The 20,179-nt window shown below is 35.0% G+C and overlaps 1 protein-coding gene across 7 annotated transcripts in view; it reads right to left on the bottom strand.

The window, feature by feature from the left end:
- The window catches only part of carm1l (coactivator-associated arginine methyltransferase 1, like), a 35,008-nt gene that overhangs the window by 5,614 nt on the left and 9,215 nt on the right, over positions 1–20,179 (bottom strand). For 3 of the 7 annotated variants that reach the window (XM_051120543.1, XM_051120545.1, XM_051120544.1), the window contains 7 exons: positions 17,481–17,606; positions 12,870–12,976; positions 12,678–12,782; positions 10,263–10,373; positions 5,937–6,114; positions 5,710–5,800; positions 60–141 (listed from right to left, as the gene is read on the bottom strand). In XM_051120543.1, the coding sequence (XP_050976500.1) occupies positions 60–141; positions 5,710–5,800; positions 5,937–6,114; positions 10,263–10,373; positions 12,678–12,782; positions 12,870–12,976; positions 17,481–17,606 (800 nt within the window). The remainder of the gene's footprint in view (positions 1–59; positions 142–5,709; positions 5,801–5,936; positions 6,115–10,262; positions 10,374–12,677; positions 12,783–12,869; positions 12,977–17,480; positions 17,607–20,179) is intronic. The other 4 variants (XM_051120546.1, XM_051120548.1, XM_051120547.1 and 1 more) reach the window with 3 other exon arrangements.

Below are 20,179 nucleotides of genomic sequence, written 5' to 3'. Positions count from 1 at the left end.
AATCAGAGAACCAGACTCATGGTTGCTGTATATATTATACTCAATATATGTGGACTCACAACCACTGGCTGTCTGAAGAACTCATCCACAGCAGAGGAATGAAGCCCGCTCAAGTTCACGCCATAGAAACATCTCTGATTCCTGGTTTAAAATCAAATTCCAGTTGTTATGTAAAAATCTTTCTAACAAAAGTTATTTTGGGTTCAGCAGAATTCTGTGAACAGTTTAGGGCCATGCTTCTCAACATTTTTGACTCAGTGCCCTTTTATTTTGTCTCCTCACCTACCATGTTTCCTTCATTTAATAATTTTAATCTGTGGACACTCCTAGTTTCTGTACAATAGGAGTGTTTTCAGACCTGTAGATTGTTTGCTTTGGTCTGAAACAGTGACTTAAATTGTTAAAATGTTGCATTCTTCTTGCATTTTTTATAGCTGTTGTGGTTTTCAATAGCTGCCGTCACTGCTGCGTTTTACGTAACACATTTCCCATTATAAATTGATACTGCTTGGTTTGTTAATCCGTTTTCTGAAGTACTCCAGAACGTGTTCTTAAATGGGTTCCTTCAGGGAAACTCAGACCTCATATTTTGGTGTGGATTTGAGTGCGACTGCTTGAGCCTAAACCAGGGGTGTCCAAACTCGATCCTGAAGGGCCAGGGTTTAGCTCCAGCTTGCCTCAACACACCTGCCTGGAAGTTTCTAGCATGCCTAGTAAGACCTTGATTAGCTGGTTCAGGTGTATTTAATTAGGGTTGGAACTAAACTCTGCAGGACACCAGCCCTCCAGGACTGAGTTTGGAGACCCCTCGCCTAAATGAACTGAACCAAAGCAGAAAAGTGTCTGAAACACACACTCTAAACCAGCTAAAGGTGTGTAAATGCCCTAAACTTCAGAATTAGAGACATTTTCAGAGCTTAATGTTCTTCAAAGTTCCCACTTTTTTAAAGTCGGCATGAAATGGAGGTTGCGATGGTCTTTTCTTCCCTACTGTGATGTATATCTGAGTGAAATTGCTTCTGGAATGTAGGGTGGGGTTTCAGCCATCGCTGGGAATTTGATTGACAGGCAATCTGATCAATCATAATGCTGAATCTGCCATTTTGTCTGACAAACATCCCAAACAGGAGAGTTAGATAACATATATACCAACAACTCTAATGTTCATTCATGTTTACTTCATGCTTTAACTAGTGGTAAAGAGGAAGAAATAATTTTTTCATGTGCCGCTTGAACTGAGGCAATTGCATTCTCATGCAACACGTCATCACTTAGTGAAAAATACATTGCAGAGCAAAGAGGACACTGACATAGCAATGACAGACACGACAGAGCAGATTACTTTTGGTATGAAACAAAGTCTCAGCTTTCAAATTTTGCCACTTTTTTTTTTTTTTACGAAATTCAAACATTAAATATCATTTTTGGGCTCTTTAATGGGACAGACTGCTGTAGCGTCGTAGTTCCAGGGGTTGAAACTTGAATCAATCTCTTCTTGCTAGTTATAGCATGAAATAAACATGAATAAACATCAGATGGTATGTTTTCTTAACCGCGGAAATACACAATTTCTTAATTAGTTGCTTATTAGCATGCATATTACTAGAATATTAGCCATTTATTAGTACTAATTAAGCACATATTAATGCCTTAATCTACATGACCTTATTCTACATCCCTAATCCTACCCAATACCTAAACTTAACAACTACCTTACTAGCTATTAATAAGCAGCTAATTAGGAATTTATTTATGGAAAAATCGTAGTTACTAGTAAATAAGTGTTCCCTATTCTAAATTATTACCCAATTTTCAAGTTCGACTCTACTGACGTTATTAACATCAACTTTCCTGTCTGTTTTGTTTGTCGAACAAAATGGTGGATTCGGCATTTTGATTAGTCAGATCGCCTGTCAATCAAACTCCCAGCAAAGAGTGCTAAAAGCCTGGTCATTGGACAGTCAGGATAGTCCCACCCCTTTTTCAAGTCTTACGTCATGAAGAGATGTCATATACAACAACAAACAGCCCAAACAGGAGAGTTGTATTAAATCTTTCTGCAGTGGAGACAACATAACTCTGTTCATTCATGGTTATTTCATGCTATAACTAGTAGTAAAGAGAAAGAGACAAATTATTCACATGCCGCTTGAACTGAGGCAATCATCATGCATCACACAGCAAAGAGGACAGCTTTCAATGTCATTTGTTTTTAAGAAACTCAAACATTAAATATCGTTTTAGGGGCTCTTTAATGGGACAGATCACTGTAACGGTGCTTTTGTATTGGATACAGCGTCAAATCCACGCTCAGTGCCGCCGGCAAGGCTACAACACCACTGCTTTGGGGCGTGTGACATTTAGGGCAGAGCACGCCTCTGAAAACAATGTTTACACCCTGTTTGCATTTTATATCGTTTTTACGGCGGTTTACAAACTAAACACTTTATTGGTGGCATCCAGGGCGTCATAGTAATGAAAGCATGCAAAGTGCATTTACTTGCATGACTTGTTCAGTGATATGTGATTTCAGCTCAGTAATCCATCCGTTCCGCAAACACTCGGAAACATACGTAAAAACCTTGCCTTGCCTACTTTTCAGAGCGATTTGCATAAAGTTGAGAAATGCCCATCCTTTTTGACACTTTCAGCCACTCTCAACGCTTTTTCCATGTCGCTTTCAATCCCAAAATGCACCCCGTGAGTGTTTACGCTCAACTTCCATAGGAATGAATGGAAAACGCTCGCTTCGCCCTGCTCGCTACACTGTAGTGGAAAAGCACCGTAATGTAGAGCTGTAATCGGGCCTTAAAAGTTAGGCCCGACAGTGCCCGAGCCCGACAAGTACATTTTGATTGACAGCTTTTTAAAAGCCCAAACCCGTTTACAGCCCGACATTATTCAAATGTGCGCATGCACACAGCTCTTTTGTCAAGAATGAGTCATTTATACATGTTTTAACATAATTTATTCATGACGAACTTAGGCTATAGGCCACTTTGAAGTTGGAACAAAGAAATAAAATAAATCCTCTGTAACATCGTAACATCTCAGCACTCTGAATAGGCCTAGGCATACACTAGGCCAACGCGCCAATAAAAATGAGTCTTTCTTAACAAATTAAATTAAGATAAACTCTAAATTAAGATGGGTATTTGGCAATAACGAAAGTAAGATAAAGGCTCAGCGGGATTTGCTTCGCTACTTCTCTCCACAATCCGGCCTCAACGTGACGGTGAATAGCAGCTGAAATTTAATAAAAGAATAATGCCAATATTAGCCTATATAATCTGTCTACATTATGCATTTAAGACTCAATTAATATTTAGTTATAATTTGAAAAATCTTTACTCATCAAGATTAGGCTACATGTTTTTGTGGAGGAAATTTATTGAATCCACGGTAGATGGCTTCAGTGCGGTCCTGCGCTCACTGATGGTGCATCCAGCAGCACTTAACACCCTTTCACTGCTGCTGCTACTGGCCGGGATGCATAGTACTGATCTGGCTAATTTTGCAAGTTTTGTAAATGTTGCCAAAATGTAATCACCAGAGGCAAGCCGGGTTCGGCCAAAGATCTTAAGATCTACCGTAACGCTCAATCATGAATTGCTCTCTTCTCGCTAGCTATAGCATGAAATAAACATGAATGAACATCAGACGGTATGTTTTCTCAACCGTGGAAAGACATCAATACACAATTTTCAAGTTCGACTCTACTGACATTAATCTATTACCTTTCCTGTCTTTTTTTTTGGTCTAACAAAGTGGTGGATTCTGCATTTTGATTGGTCAGATCGCTTGTCAGTCAAACTCCTGGCAAAGGCTGCTAAAAGCCTGGTCACTGGACAGTCAGCATAGTCTCACCCTTTGTTCTAGTCTTACGTCATGAAGAGATGTTGTTGAGAGGCAAGGGGAGGTTAATGTTTTTGATTTAAGATTACAAGTGTAAATTAATAAAAAAAATAAATAAATAATGTGCACACATAAATCATTTATAATACATACTTTCTACTGTGTAAAAAAATACAATTTTTGATTTCATGGTGACTTTAAGCAGTGAATTTGCATGACCTGTTCCTGATTTAGTGGATAAGGATTTTTAAAATGATTGTTTATTAACAATTTTACCCAATAAAATATTTTAGAGCTTGGAATAACTAAAAAGAAATATTTAAATTAAATAAAATAATATATGCGTTATTCATTGAAAGATTTTATTGATTTAAGTGACATTTATAAGTCTAGAACTTAGATGATTAAAATTAGATTAACTCATATATCCAGATTTTTCAAGACTTTGGTAACCCTGTCTTCTTTCAGTTCCACAAAGATGTAAAACAGTTGTTGAGGGGGGTTGAGCAAATTAAAATATATTTTTTAGTTGTTCTAGCTCATTGTTTTGTCTTATTTCTACATCTTGAGGCCCTTTTGGAAGTTTGCTGAGGTCCCCTAGTGGCCCCTGGTTAAGAATAACTGTTTTAGAGGAGTGGTGGGGTTTCGACAAGAGGAAAGAACAATGTTAAATGCAAATGAAATGCAACTATCCATATAACTGCATTATACAATGGCTATCAAGAGAGATTTTTTTTTCTTATTTTTTACCACATAATGGTGTAGTTATGATACCAGCCAAACATTAATGTAATTTCACAGAAGCTCTTTACAACTTAAGCCAAGAAAACAGACATTTCATCATGTACCCACTACAAAAAACAGGCTTTTTTTTGTTCTAACATAAACATTGGGTGTTAAACTTGACATGACACCTGGTAACATTATCTGTGTTTGTAATAAAAGCTACAGCGAGATGATTTCATTTATTGTTCTGAAGTACGGTCACACAGGGTACCATAAACTCCTCACTGTCAGTCGGGTTCAACGGCACAGAAGGAGAGGAGAGAGCTATGTGCCATGAGTCAGGTTTGGACTGAAGCACAGCGTTTTACAGCACCGGGAAGCTGCTTGGCTTCAGTTTGGTCACGGCACGGTGCAAGTACAGTGCAGGCATGTGGGCGGTGGGATGATTACTGTCTTTCCATGCTAGCAAACCACAACCCCCTGTGGGCCAATGTAAAATAAACCATCAGGGATGAGGCTGTAAACATTCAGTGCGATGCACGTAGGGTTGAGAGGGTCTGTAGCAGCATGTTCATTTGTACTATTAAAGAAATGTTCTCCACACCATTCCCGTCGACAGTAATTTGGTTCATTCCTGTTTTTGTAGAGCCAAAAAATGTTAAGAATACTTAAAGTTTTTGAAAAGAAGCTTCTTCTGTATTGATCACAAATACAGTAAAGACAGTAACATTATTTCAATTTAAAATAACTGTTTTCTATGTGAATATCCTGTAAAATGTATTTTATTCCTGTGATGCAAAGCTGAATATTCAGCATCATTACTCCAGTCTTCAGTGTCACATGATGTAGTGCTGTTGCGCAGCTCTTTTCAATGTGTAATAAGCATGGGCCTTGATTGTGATTTCAGATATTGGCAGATATTTTGACTTTGAGATGTCACACATGGCCGGACTAAACCAATCAGTGAGGTAAGTGGCTGCTAAGGTTTCTATTTACAATGTGTTTTGTAAATAGAAACCTTAGCAGATGTCCTATTTACAAGATGTCCAGATGTTTTCTGTGAATGAAAATGGCAGGTTGGAGAATGGCTACAGTATAGACTGCAATGAAAGCAGAAGTTGTTATTACCAGAAGTTGGAGCGGGCGTGATGCTCCATGTACAGTTGTTCATCAGTGAAAGGAGCCAGATGAATGTCACCCTGGGTAGGAAACATCATGCCTGGACAGTGATAGAAAACAAGTACAAGTACTTACTGTACAACTAATAACCCATAACATTTGAACCCCACATATATGAATGAGCATGCATAGTGGCATTTAATGGAAATGGGATGACTGCTGTTCAAAGTACAGACCTTTAGGTTTTAACCAGTGTTTGGCATGCAGATAGCTCTCTAACATCCTCTCGTTGAGGAGCATGTAGCCCATGGGCTCGGAGATGATCACATCCACCTTCTCTGGGCAGGAAACTTCCTCAATCTTTCCTGACAAAACCGTGATTTTGTTGGACAAGTTATTGCTTTTCACTAGAATCTGAAGAGATAAGAATGACAAAACAACTTAAGCTTAAGATTACGAAAATACAAATAAAAACATTAAAACACACTTTTTAAAAAGTAGAACCCCAAGGTTACAGTTGAGGTTAAAAGTTTACACCCTCCTTTCAGAATCTGCAAAATGTTAATTATTTTACCAAAATAAGAGGGATCATACAAAATACATGTTATTGTTTATTTAGTACTGACTTGAATAAGATATACAATTGATTGGTAATACTGTGTTGTTGCCTGAATGATCTCAAAGCTGTGTTTTTTTGTTTAGTGATAGTTGTTCATGAATCCCTTGTTTGTCCTGAACAGTTAAACTGCTGCTGTTCTTCACAAAAATCCTTGAGGTCCCACAAATTCTTTGGTTTTCCAGCATTTTTGTGTATTTGAACCCTTTTTCAACAATGACTATATGATTTTGAGATCCATCTTTTCACACTGAGGACAACTGAGGGACTCACATGCAACTATTACAGAAGGTTCAAACACTCACTGATGTTACAGAAGGAAACACAATGCATTTCGAGCTGGGGGGTGAAAACTTTTGAACAGAATGAGGATGTGCACATTTTTCTTGTTTTGCCTTAATATTATATTTTTTCCATTTAGCACTGCCCTTCAGAGGCTACAGAAGATACTTACATGTTTCCCAGAGGACAAAATAAGTTAAATTTACCCTGATCTTCAAATTCCAAAAGTTTTCACCCCCCGTCTCTTAATGCATCGTTTTCCCTTCTGGAGCAGCAGTGAGTGTTTGAATCTTCTGTAATAGTTGCATATGAGTCCCTCAGTTGTCCTCAGTGTGAAAAGACGAATCTCAAAATCATACAGTCATTTTTGGAAAAGATACACAATGCTGAATGCTGAAAAACCAAAGAAGTTGTGGGACCTGAAGGATTTTTCTGAAGAACAGCAGGCAGGACAAACAAGGGACTCGTGAACAACTATCACTAAACAAAAAAACACAGGTAAGAACACAGTATTAAGAATCAATATATTTGTAATTATAAAGTTGCAATTTAGTATGTTTAAAATTAAACTGTAAATGGGAAATTCCTTGCAAGCAGTTAAAAATACAGGTCTGATTATTACCCTTGCAAAATAATACATTAAAAAATCATTTGTAATCTCCTTTTCTAAACAAAGAAACCCATTTAGAGATGAACAGTTAAATGAAATATGTGTTATGTTTGGAACTTTGATTGTATAATTCAGATGTGGCAATAGAAACACAAACACATATGGCAGTAGTCTACAAAATACTACAAGAGTAACAAGAGCTTCCGCTAAATGAGAAAAAGAGAGCTATTAGCACTGTTAAGAAAGCAGCCTTTATCCATGAAAACACGTGTCCTCGCCCACTACGTGAGTTTCCGGCCCAAATCTGTCTTCAAGTCATTTAGCAGCCAGAATGTCATGCATTCCAGACATGCAGGAAAGATCCTTTTGAAGGACCTCTTGAAGGTGTTGCCCTGTGAAAATGTTCCAGAAAAGTTGTCTCGGCCTGGGTATTTTTCCACCAAACCCATAGCCCTGAACTTCAAGCCAAATGGGTGTGACAGCACAGATAGTGATAAGTGATTTATCATCCTAGCACATCCAAAAGTGGGCCAAGAAATACATATGTCCTCACTGTGCACTGGAAGCTCTTTGTAATAGGTTTACTATTTCTTACAGGAATAGTTCACCCATGGTAATTTGCTGAAAATGTCTTCACCCTCAAGAGCTGAACAAATGAACAGAGTAAGAGAAATGTAGCATTGCATTACTTGCTCAGCAGTGGATCCTCTGCAGTGAATGGGTGCCGTCAGAATGAGAGTCCAAACAGCTGATAAAAAAATCACAATAATCCACAAGTAATCCACACCACTCCAGTCCAACTTTAAACTGTTGGTTCTTGCTAAAATACGAGTCCTCTATCAATACTATTGCTTTCTCCAGTGAAAAAGCTGTTTTAGCTGAATCAGGAGAGAAATCTGCACAGATCAAGCACTGTTTACAATTTTAAAAAAGCTCTAAACAAACGTGGGTGGATTTAGATGTGAGAGGACAACAGGAGATGGACTGAAGGAAGCGTTATTATGAATTATGGACTCACATTTTGGTAAAAAGTGACAGTTTAAAGCTAAAAACATCTTAATTATAAATTAGTTTCTTATAAACAGTTTTTGTCTTCTCAAGATGTTAACTGATGGACTGGAGTGGTGTGGATTACTTGTGGATTATTGTGATGTTTTTATCAGCTGTTTGGACGCTCATTCTGACGGCACCCATTCACTGCAGAGGATCCACTGGTGAGCAAGTGATGCAATGCAACATTTCTCTAACTCTGATGAAGAAACAAACTCATCTACATCTTAAATGGCCTGAGGGTGAAGACATTTTCCACTAATTTTCATTTTTGAGTGAACTATTCCCTTAATTGCCACACTATAAGTAAGCAAAAATCCACAGTAAAAAGGGAAAGGTACTGGTACTTTTTTTGCCAGTGTATTTTCTGTTTTTATGGATATTTCCTTTAATCCTTAATATATATATGTATATGTGTGTGCGTGTATAATTCTTAACATTAAAATAGTGTATTGGCCCCTATTTTTTAAAGTGCACATATTTACTCACATATGATCAGAATCAGAATTTCCAATAATATGATTTTAATTAATTTAAAAATGGGAGTTCTTGATTTAGGGGAGCACGGGGGAACAAACTAACATGGGGTTAGTTGTAAAAAAAAAAAAAAAAAAAAAAAAAAAAAAAGTTTTTAAATTCCATTTGCACTGATGGGGAACATTGTAACACTGCGTTACAATCTGCCCCGCTATTATTAAACTATGCTATTTTATGACATTAGCCATGTAATTTTCATTATTTACTTTTATGGATTTTAATAAGAAACCACAATAAACAGGTGAATAAAGACTGACAATCAATGTTTAATGTTGAGAAATTATTATTTCAAGAAATGTAAAGCATTTTGGCTCATTTATGTGTGTTGTGTTCTATGAGAGCTGTGTTTGGAGGGAGGGGAGTGTTTTTCTGAATGTCTGAATGTGTTTCATCTATTTGCGCACATTGTTTTTAACTGTACTGTATATCTGTTTTGCAATCAGGGCCGTCCAGCGCATGGCTGCGATGTGTTCATTGTGAAACTCAAAAATGTGATTATTTTTAATTTTTAAAAAACACCATTTTTTTATTTGAAAAAGTTAATCCTTTTATTGACAAAATATTTTAGTTTGTCGTGTGTATATTTTTTTTCATTCGATCAGATAGCATTTTAAGCTGTCATATGGTCATGTTACAACGTGCCCCTCACATGTTACAATATACCCCACCTATGGGGCATGTTGTCACTTTTCACTTCCTTTCTTTTGAGGTAAATAACGAAAAACGTATACACTGTAATTATGAAACAAAGCAACATATTTGTACTAGACAAGTGTGAAAATAATGTGGATAAAAAAATGATACTCTAAACCCCACATGGATTTACACAAAGTGAAAAATTAGAAAGTGTTAGGTTGTGCCCCGCGCTCCCCTACTCATCTTACCCACCATATCGTTCCAAACCATATATTTTTGATTCCTCCATAAAACCCCAAAAAAGACATTTTGCAGAATGTGCATTTGCTCTTTTTCTTACAATAAAGTGTATGGGAAAAGATGCTGTAAAAAGAGATATGAAGATGCCGACTGTGTGTCATGCAACTCATCTTAAATCTTACAACATCTGTGTGATTAACAGACCCAAATTTGAGCCAAACCCAAAAATTGCACCTTTGTAAAAACACTCAAATCTCTTTTCATTTGTACATATTCAAATACGCATGAAGATCTGTCACATCAATGCCACTAAATGGTTTTCATGGGTCTCATAGCTGACATTTGAATATGACATTTACATTTGAGTCTGTTCCCCACACAAAGATATCATATGACTTTAGAAGACTTGCACTACAGTGCATGTGTCACACAGACTATTTTTATAATACTTCTAATCCATTGTCAGTGCATGGAAAACCGCAGTGTGAACCTTCTGCTAAACACACAGAGCATCTTTCATGTTCCAGCAAGTAACTTGGTTTGAAATAACACGAGGGTGAGTAAATGAATCATAAATAGGATTGTGTGTACTTCTGCATATTTGGCCACAGAACTGGCCTCCACCGCGTACACTTTCTTAGCCCCGGCCTGGATGGCAAAGAAGGACAATATCCCTGTTCCACAGCCCACATCCAGAACCACCTACAAACACATGAATGCATGCCGTGAAGTAAAGTCATCAGTTGAGGTACTACAGAAAATTAAGAAAATAAACAATAAACGCAGTCTCTTTCATATTTCACCAAGACTTTATTTAATGGACAAAGCCTTTTAGTGCATTTTGCATGTGAAATTACTATTATTGGTAAGGAGAACTGTGTGAAAAAAAGTTTTTAAAAAGTAACTGAAATATTGAGAAATGTGTCCTAGGTAGGGGACGAACGATTATCGGCACCGATATTAAGCACTTCTACGGTTATCGGTATCGGTCATTTTCAAAACCAATCATTTAAAACCATTTAAAGAATTTTTTTTATTGTCAGACCTTGTTTGTCACGAATCTGGTCGGTGTCCCGTTGTCCGCTCACCACCAGATGTCACTCTCACCTCACCTACACACTCTGACTGTTGCACTACACCCCAGACTACATTCCCCATCAGCCATTGCTCTTCACCCGCGTCCAATCAGAGACAGTATAAAAGCCCCGGTCCTTCCCAGTGCACTTCACGGATTGTTGAATTGTTGTATTGTTAGTGTTTACCCTTTGTTTAGCGTTTCTCTGGTTTCCTAGTTCCTAGTTTTGATCTCCCGCCTGGTTTTCTCGTTTTCGTCAGTCTAGCCGCCTGCCTTGTGGATTATCGCTCTTGTTGATTGGATTATTCTCTACGTTTTGCCTGTATTATTCCCGTTTGCTCCTGTTGGACTCTGCCTGTACGACCATGTCTTTGTCACGTCCAATTAATAAAAGCTCGCACATGGATCCGCTCACCTCTCATCATTCACTCCTTGTAACAGATGTGAGCAAACGGGAATAATACAGGCAAAACGTAGAGAATAATCCAATCAACAAGAGCGATAATCCACAAGGCAGGCGGCTAGACAGACGAAAACGAGAAAACCAGGGTGTGTAGGTGAGGTGAGAGTGACATCTGGTGGTGAGCGGACAACGGGACACTGACCAGATTCGTGACATTGTTATTCTTTTGACATTAATTTTAATTTTCATACCAGACATACACTGCCACTCAAAAGTTTGGGATCAGTAAGACTTGTAATGTTTTTTTAAGAAAGTTTATTATGCTCATCAGGACTGCATTTATTTGATAAAAAAAAAAAAAAAAAAAAAAAAAACCCAGTAATATTGCAAAATGTAATTACAATATAAAATAATGTTTTTTTTATTTTAATATACTTTAAAATATAATTTATTCCTGTGATGCAAAGCTGAATTTTCATCTTCAGCTGTTACTCCAGTCTTAAGTGTCCCATGATCCTTCAGAAATCATTCTAATATGCTGATTTATTATTAGAATGATCAATGTTGAAACCAGTTGTGCTTCTAAATATTTTTTTGGAACCAGTGATTCTTTTTTTCAGGATTCTTTGATGAATAACAAGTTAAAAAGAACAGCATTTAGTCAAAATATAAATCTTTTCTAACAATGTAAATCTATGCTATCACTTTTTATTAATTTAACACATCCTTTGTGAATAAACATATTAATTTCTTTCAAAAAAAGAAAGAATAAAAATGTACTGATCCTACAATTTTGAACAGTAGTGTATATTGTTAGAAAACCTTTCTATTTTAAATAAATGCTGTTCTTTTTAACATTTTATTGATCAAAGAATGCTGAAAAAAAAAGAATCACAGGTTCCAAAAAAATATTTAGAAGCAAACTGGTTTCAACATTGATAATTCTAATAATAAATCAGCATATTAAAATGATTTCTGAAGGATCATGTGAGACTTAAGACTGGAGTAACAGCTGATGAAAATTCAGCTTTGCATCACAGGAATAAATTATATCTTAAATTAAAATAAAAACCATTATTTTATATCGTAATAACATTTTGCAATATTACTGTTTTTTTCCGTATTTTTCATCAAATAAATGCAGCCTTGATGAGCATAAGAAACGTCTTTAAAAAACCATTCAAAATCTTACTGATCCCAAACGTTTGAGCGGCGGTGTATATATTGGTTGTCGGTCTACTTTATCTGTAATAATCGGTGTCGGCATCGGCCCTGAAAAACATATACCACTCGACCCCTAGTCCTAGCAATTGTAAAATGTACGAAATTGTAATAATGTAATACATTACTCATATTGTGAAATTTTGGTCAGTGTAAGTTCAAGACCAAACCGATATTGGCCAACAACAACATAAAATATGCGAGTACACCTTCAAAAACAAGCAGGGTAAAGTTTCCTGTGTTTGATGATGTAATTTGATCAGGTGAATCGGAATAAACTATCTGGGTGAAGAACATAAACACATACTTTATCTTTGAAGTCAACGTCATTGAGCAAAATGGCTTTTTGGTAGGTTGCAGTCCGGAGAAAGTCCTGAAGCATGTTCTGCTGCTGGGACAGACAGCCATAGAACTGAGAGAAAACTAAACATGTCTCACATTGCTTACAGAAGTAAATAATGTTTTAGAAACACAGGAACTGAATAATTCTCCACTTTACCTGGAAGTACTGCAGTGCAGATGAATCGTCTGTCCTCTGCTGAAACACAGACTGATCTCTCCTGAGCTCGTGCCATGAGCACAGCATTTTGTGGAAGACCTGAAACTCTGTGCAGAATTCAGTCATCTTCACAATAATATAAGGACAATAGCAATCCAAAACAGTTTGATAAGCAGGTTTCTACAGCCTGTAAATTGTCAACAAAGTGTACACAATCTTCTACCAGCCTTCTGTAGTCTGATTGGTAGTTTATCATTTTTTACCAAGTTAAAGGCCTTTTAGTATTATTTTAAAAATGTCCACTTTCAGTTTGTGCTTCACGTGTATTTTCACTGTGAAATCTTTCCTGATGTTTTTAAAGTAAACATAAGAATAACTTAGTAATATTTAAATATGAACATTTGCTGGACTGAAGCAGCTTAGCTTTACTTGATTATCCAGACATCATTTTTTAGAAATATCAGTGAGTCTCAAATCTGATCCTCGGGATCTTTTGAGCAACATTAGTTCGTTCATCTCTCAGTCATCATTGTATTGCATTGCATTAATCAAACAGATCTTTAAGCATAAAACGAGGCATTTAAACATCATTTTACTTTTTTTTCCCTCCTTAGGTATGAGCTCTATAAAAGACTGATGCATCAAATACAGTATTTCATGGAAAACATGCACATTTTATACAATAGTATATTTATAATATCTAAATATATAAATATACTATTGTTCTCTGTTAGTTTATGTTGGATCAAAACATATGTGAACCACAAAAACCAGTCATAAGTAGCATTTGTAGAAATACAAAATCATCAATTTTTCTTATATGCCAAAAATCATTAGGATATTAAGTAAAGACCACGTTCCATGTAAATTTCCTACTGTAAATATATCAAAACTTATTTTTTGATTAGTAATATGCATTGTTAAGAACTTCGTTTGGACAAAGTTTTTTGTTAAAGACGATTTTCCCAATATTTAGATTTTTTTTGCACCCTCAGATTCCAGGGCTCATATTCACAAAACATCTTAAGTTTAAAAGTTTTTCAGAACTTGTCGATTCAGGAGAAAATCATAAAACATAAAGGGTGTGACAATACTAAATTGAGGACTCCTAAATTTTTGCTCTAAAAGTATTTCACAAAGCATTTTTGTGCTAAAACTAGCTCCTAAAGCTGTGAAACGTTAGGAGTAGTGAAGAGGACTCTTAAGTCACTAAGAACGTTTCAAATACCATTACAAACATTACAATACATCACCTTTTAACCATTAAAAAACGGTTTGCTGTAGTGTGTTTTGGGACATGTTCCATTAAGATTTAGTGGTTGTAACAAGCCAACAATAAAAGGCGACCAATTACCAGTAGAGACCAACAGGCACCATTACATTAAATCCAGTACAATTCCCATTATAACCAGTAAAACCATGACAAATTCTGTGATGTTTCTATTGTTTTTTTTCAACAGGACAAAAATGGCTGTTGTCGGCAATCTGCCTCAGAGCGTAAACATTTTAGAAACACACTGCATTTATTTGCACACGTTTTTCCACACATCTTTTTTGGTTTTGTAGGTTATCCCAACTCCAAAGTTGGGCAAGAAGTAACAGCTGTTCTTGCAACCAGTTTGGTTTTCTTTTACGTTTGCATGTCTTGCTGTCAGCCATGATTATTCTACTCTGTTAATTAAGGTGCTGTTTATATGCATATCCGCTAATTGTTACGAGAAGCACACATGTAAGAGGCTGACAATTGGCTAAACATATATTTGTTTGATTACCCTTGTGAAAAAGAAGTTTATTCAAGTGTGCTGTTAGTATACTTCTTTTAAACTGGAAAATAGGAAACTATACTTTTAGTCTACATTTTATATACATCTCAGAAATATACTTAAAATGCCATTTAAGTATACTTGACTTATACTTAAAAAAAGTCCAAATATATTTGAGCAGTATTGTTCTCAGAGAATCTGGGCGCTATTACACATCTTCTGTACAGAATTTGCAAAATACAAGCGAAGAAGAAACCAAAACAACAGATGATTCCCCACGTTTTTAACACAATCATAAAAGTCATAAAGTCATAAAACAGCATGTGGAACGTTATGGAATAAAATGTGACCCATGATGAGGTAATAATGACTGTCAAGATCTGGGGTGTTGATCGACTCCATCTACGTTTTGATTATCACTCTGAATCCAGCGGATAGTCTTCTTTCATCTTTTTGTTCAAAATGTTGTTTATTTCTTTTTTATTATCATTTATGAAACTTATACGCATTCAGGTGTTTATGAAAAAGAATGCATGAGACTAGAATAAAATATTTTTTGTTTACAAGCAGATACCCTGATCTTTCTTTTGATATTTTGCATTTAGGTATTCATAAAACAAAATCTATACAAATTAATACCTATAGGGACATAGTAGTATACTTCAAGTATGATGTGAAGTTCACTTCAAAAACTTACTAGTATACTTGCAGTATAAAACTACTAAACTAGTAGTTTACTGAGACTTCAAAATGTACTAAAAATGCTACAAGTATTTAATTAGTAAACTTTCAGTATACCTATAAGTTCACTTTTAGTATAGTTGCAGTACAAACTAAAACATAGATTAAAACTGGTTGTGTACTCAAAGTTTACTACTGTTATACTTAAAGTATACTTAAAAGTATACTTACTTACTTTTATATACAAGAAAGTGGGCCAATTTAGTCCCAGGGAGTATTGAAATAGTACACTTGCAAGTATACTACTACTAAACTGATATTTATATACTTACTACAGTATACTAAAGTATGCTTAATAATATACTTGAACTTTACTTAAGTATACATGCTCTCTACAATATTTCTGTGAACATTTTTTTATTAAGTATACTTAAGTAAAGTTCAAGTATATTTTTAGTATACTTTATGTAGTAAGTATACAAATATGAGTGTGCTAGTAGTATACTTTTAAGTGTACTATTTCAATACTCCTTGGGACTAAATTGGCCCACTTTCTAGTATATAAAAGTATACTTTAAGTATAACAGTAGTAAACTTTGAGTACACAACTAGTTTACATCTGTGTTTTAGTTTGTACTGCAACTATACTAAAAGTGAGCTTACAGGTATACTGATAGTTTGCTAATTAAATACTTGGAGTAGCATTTTTTAGTACACTTTAAAGTATAGTCTCAGTAAACTACTAGTTTAGTACATTTTTAATTTAAATTAATTTGTATATATTTTGTTATATAAATATCTGAACATACAAAACATCAAAAGAAAGAACAGGGTAAACAAAAAACATTTTATTCTAGCTTCATGCATTCTTTTTTTTCATAAAAAAAATGCATGTGGGTAAGTTTCATAAATAAAAAAAGTAAAGACACAACAAAAAGCTGAAAACAAGACTATGAACTGGATTCAGAATGAGAATCAAAACGTAGATGGAGTCGATCAACACCCCAAAGCTTGACAGTCATTATTACCTCTTCATCAAGTACAGCTCAAATATATTTAGACTTTTCTGAGTACAAGTCAGGTATACTTAAGTATAATTTTAAATATATTTCTGAGAAGTACATAAAAAAGTAGACTAAAAGTATACTTTCCTATTTTGCTTTAAAAGAAGTATACTAATAGCACACCCGAAAAAACTTACTCTTAGCTTAAGACGTCTCTCTATTCCTTAGTAAAAGTTTGTCTGAGCATGCTTTGTGAATATGTTTCGAGAGAAAACTCTTACTGCTATTAAGGAGAGCTTTTAGTGGTAAGATAAAATGTTTTGTGAATACGGGCCCAGATTTTTGAATTGTATCTCAGCCAGATATTGTCCTGTCATAACAAACCATACATCAATGGAAAGCTTATTTATTGATATACAGCCTCAAAAAATTGACCCTTATGACTGGTTTTGTGGTCCTGGGTCACACATCAGTGCTAAGTTTGCTCATTTAACTTGAAATGTTAAAAACGCATACACATATATAAAAAAACAACATTAACCTTCATGAAAATATAGTTCAGTGTTGTCAGTATAAGCGTATTATTAGTATAAATCATATTACAATATTTAGAGGCACTGCCAAATGTAAAGAGATTTAAATAAGGTGAATCCATTTGTTATGGATTTAAAATGTTAGATATTAGATATTAAATAACATGGACAGTTTAGAGCTTTTGGATCATTTCCTCTATATAAAGAGTGAGATGTTGAGCGTGTCTCCACAGGATTTGCCATTTGTGATTTTTCTAGCATGTTTGATTCAGTTACCAGTGGATGTATCCAAAATCTCCCCGAGCCGTTAAATACAGATGCACAACAGATGTGCTGGAAAAACGTAATGTTTCTCAGAGGAAAAAGACCAAAATATTCCATACTTTGATCTTGGATTAGTAATACTATCAAAATATTAACCAAATTATACCGCAATAAAGAATTAACAATCCTACGAGACGTAATGACAGTTTGAAGCGACTTTTGGCATCTGCTAAAAGGCATAATTGTCACATGAGATTGATACATTTCTGTGCATTTCTGAAGATCGGTCAGTCAAAAATCTGACTTAAATAGGCCAATTTTGAGGGAAAGAGTGAAGAAAAGTCTGGATAAGTGCAGATAACTAACCTGACTGCGTGCTGAAGCGCATGATGACGCTGAAACAGCCCAGAGTGATGAGGAATGAGCGGGTGGCCACCCGACAGCACTCTGTGTCCCTCGTGATGGAGAACTTAAAAACACAAACACCAGCATCTGAAAGCAGAAGAACAGACAGGCATATGAATGATGATTAAAAAAAACTGCTGTCATCAAAATGTTCACGAAGCTCTATCACGTCAAATTAAAGTGGATGGTGATTTATATTGTCAAGATCCAAACAGTACAAAAAGTAGTTTATTAAACTCAAGGCATACGTGATCCAATAGTTCATCGCTGTTCACTAAAAATCATGCTTTCTGTTGCAACTCTCAAATCTCATTTGCATGTCTGCATATTCAGACTTAGGATGTCACGATCGATTGCAATTAATGGTGTTTCAGCATCATTTTCTAAAGGAAATTTATTAAACTGATTAAATAGCTCAAAAGCAACAGTAAAGACAATTTTACAAAAGCTTTCTGTTTCAAATAAACGCTGTTCTCCCCTTTTGAAATCGCATTGCAAATTATATTAACTTCAACACTGTAAAAAATGCTTTTCTTACTTAGATTTTTTTTGTCTTGTTTCCAGCCAAAATATCAAAAGATTCTTAAATCAATAAGGATTTTCTAGAGAAGTAGAAATTATTGTCTTGTTTTCAGAAAAAAAAACAAGTCAAACTTAGAACTAGCAAAATAATCAGATGATCACTTAATTTTGACTTTTTTTTTTTAAATAAGACTAATTTTTTTACTTGTCTAGAAAATCCTTCTTGAATTAAGTATTTTTAGATAAAAAAATTCAGAAGCAATACTGTAGACCGATGAGTGGTAAAAAAATGCTTTTCTTACTTTCCAGCCAAAATCTCTAAAAATTTTAAATCAAGAAGGATTTTCTAGACAAGTAGGAATTATTGTCTTGTTTACAGAAAAAAACAAGTCAAAATGAAGTGAGTTTTTGCTTAGAACAAGCAAATTAATCTTCCAATGGGGTAAGCAAAATAGTCTTATTTCAAGCCAAAAACAAGATTATTTTGCTTAGCCCATTGGTCCAATACTGTGCTTTTTTTAAGCAAAAACTCCTTGTATTTCTGAAAACAAGACAAAGATTTTTACTTGTCTAAAAAATCCTTCTTGATTTAAGAATTTTTTGATATTTTGGCTGAAAACAAGACAAAAAATCTAAGAAAAGCATTTTTTGCAGTGAAAACTAAAAATACCAGTCATCAATCTACAGTATTGCTTTATCCAGGGAGAAGGTCTGAATTAGGAGAGAAACATGCACAGATCAAGCACCGTTTAAAACAAAAACAGTCCAAAACGGCTCTAAACAAATATGTGACCCTGGACCACAAAACCAGTCTTAAGTCACTGGGGTATATTTGTAGCAATAGCCAACAATACATTATTGTATGTGTCAAAATTATTAATTTTTCTTTTATGGCAAAAATCATTAGGAAATTAAGCAAAGATCATGTTCCATGAATATATTTTGCAAAATTCCTACTGTAAATATATGAAAACGTAATTTTTGATTATTAATATGCATTGTTAAGAACTTAATTTGGACAACTTTAAAGGTGATTTTCTCAATATTTAGATTTTTTTGCACCCTCAGATTCCAGATTTTCAAATAGTTGTATCTCAAACAAATATTGTCCTATCCTAACAAACCATACATCAATAGAAAGCGTATTTATTCAGCTTTAAATCTCAATTTTGAAAAATTGACCCTTATGACTAGTTTTGTGATCCAGTCACATATGTGGGTGGATTTTGATGTGAGAGACAACAGGAGATGGACTTTTTCACTGGAGAAAACATTATTAAGGACTCATATTTTGGTAAGAAGCAACAGTTTGAAGTAAACAGCCTCTTAACCCTTGTGCATCAATAAAAAAAAGTTACACATAGGTCCTTAGTGGACAAAAATCTCATTTTAAAGAAGACCCATGGCAAATTATTGTAGAAAAAGTTAACTCAGCAGAAGCAGAAAAAAGAAATTAAGTGAGTATTTGCTTTATTAGCCAAATCCAAAAAAAGGCACCATCTGGTAAAAAAAAAAATTAAAAATTTAATTCTGAAGCCTTGCCAACAGAATGAAAGTCTATTAACAAAAATTGCATAATTTTACAGTTAAATGGCACTGCGATTAAAAATAGTTTTAATAAGTTTCAATGGGGACATTTTTGTCCTTAAGGTCCTGAGAGGAACTATTTTGTGTACCTAGTGCAAAATAGATATATTAAAGGAAATGGAGGTGAAATAGTAAAATTCCAATAAAAATACACAAAATTTATGCATCTGGCAATAACAGGCAAAATGATAGATAAATAAAAAAAATAAAAAACTGAAATGGACAAAAATGTCCAAAAGGTCACACAAGGGTTAATGATGGATTTGTTTCCTACCGACACACAACTTTTCACTTCACAAGACATTTACTAATAGACTTGAGTGGTGTGGATTACTTGTGGATTATTGTGATGTTTTTATCAGCTGTTTGGACTGGATTGTTCTGACGGCACCCATTCACTGCAGAGGATCCTTTGGTGAGCAAGATTTTCAATGAATAAGGACTAATTGTTTTCAAGCTTAACAGCCTAAGTGTTTTTAATAAAGAAAAGAGAAGCATGAACATTTTGTCAAACATCTCCTTTTGTGCTCTTCAGAAAAATAAAGACATAT

Source organism: Labeo rohita, chromosome 10 (genome assembly GCF_022985175.1).
Source record: "Labeo rohita strain BAU-BD-2019 chromosome 10, IGBB_LRoh.1.0, whole genome shotgun sequence".
NCBI lineage: Eukaryota > Metazoa > Chordata > Actinopteri > Cypriniformes > Cyprinidae > Labeo > Labeo rohita.
The sequence above is the reverse complement of the archived record's forward strand: the minus strand, read 5'-3'. Positions and strand labels throughout refer to the sequence as shown.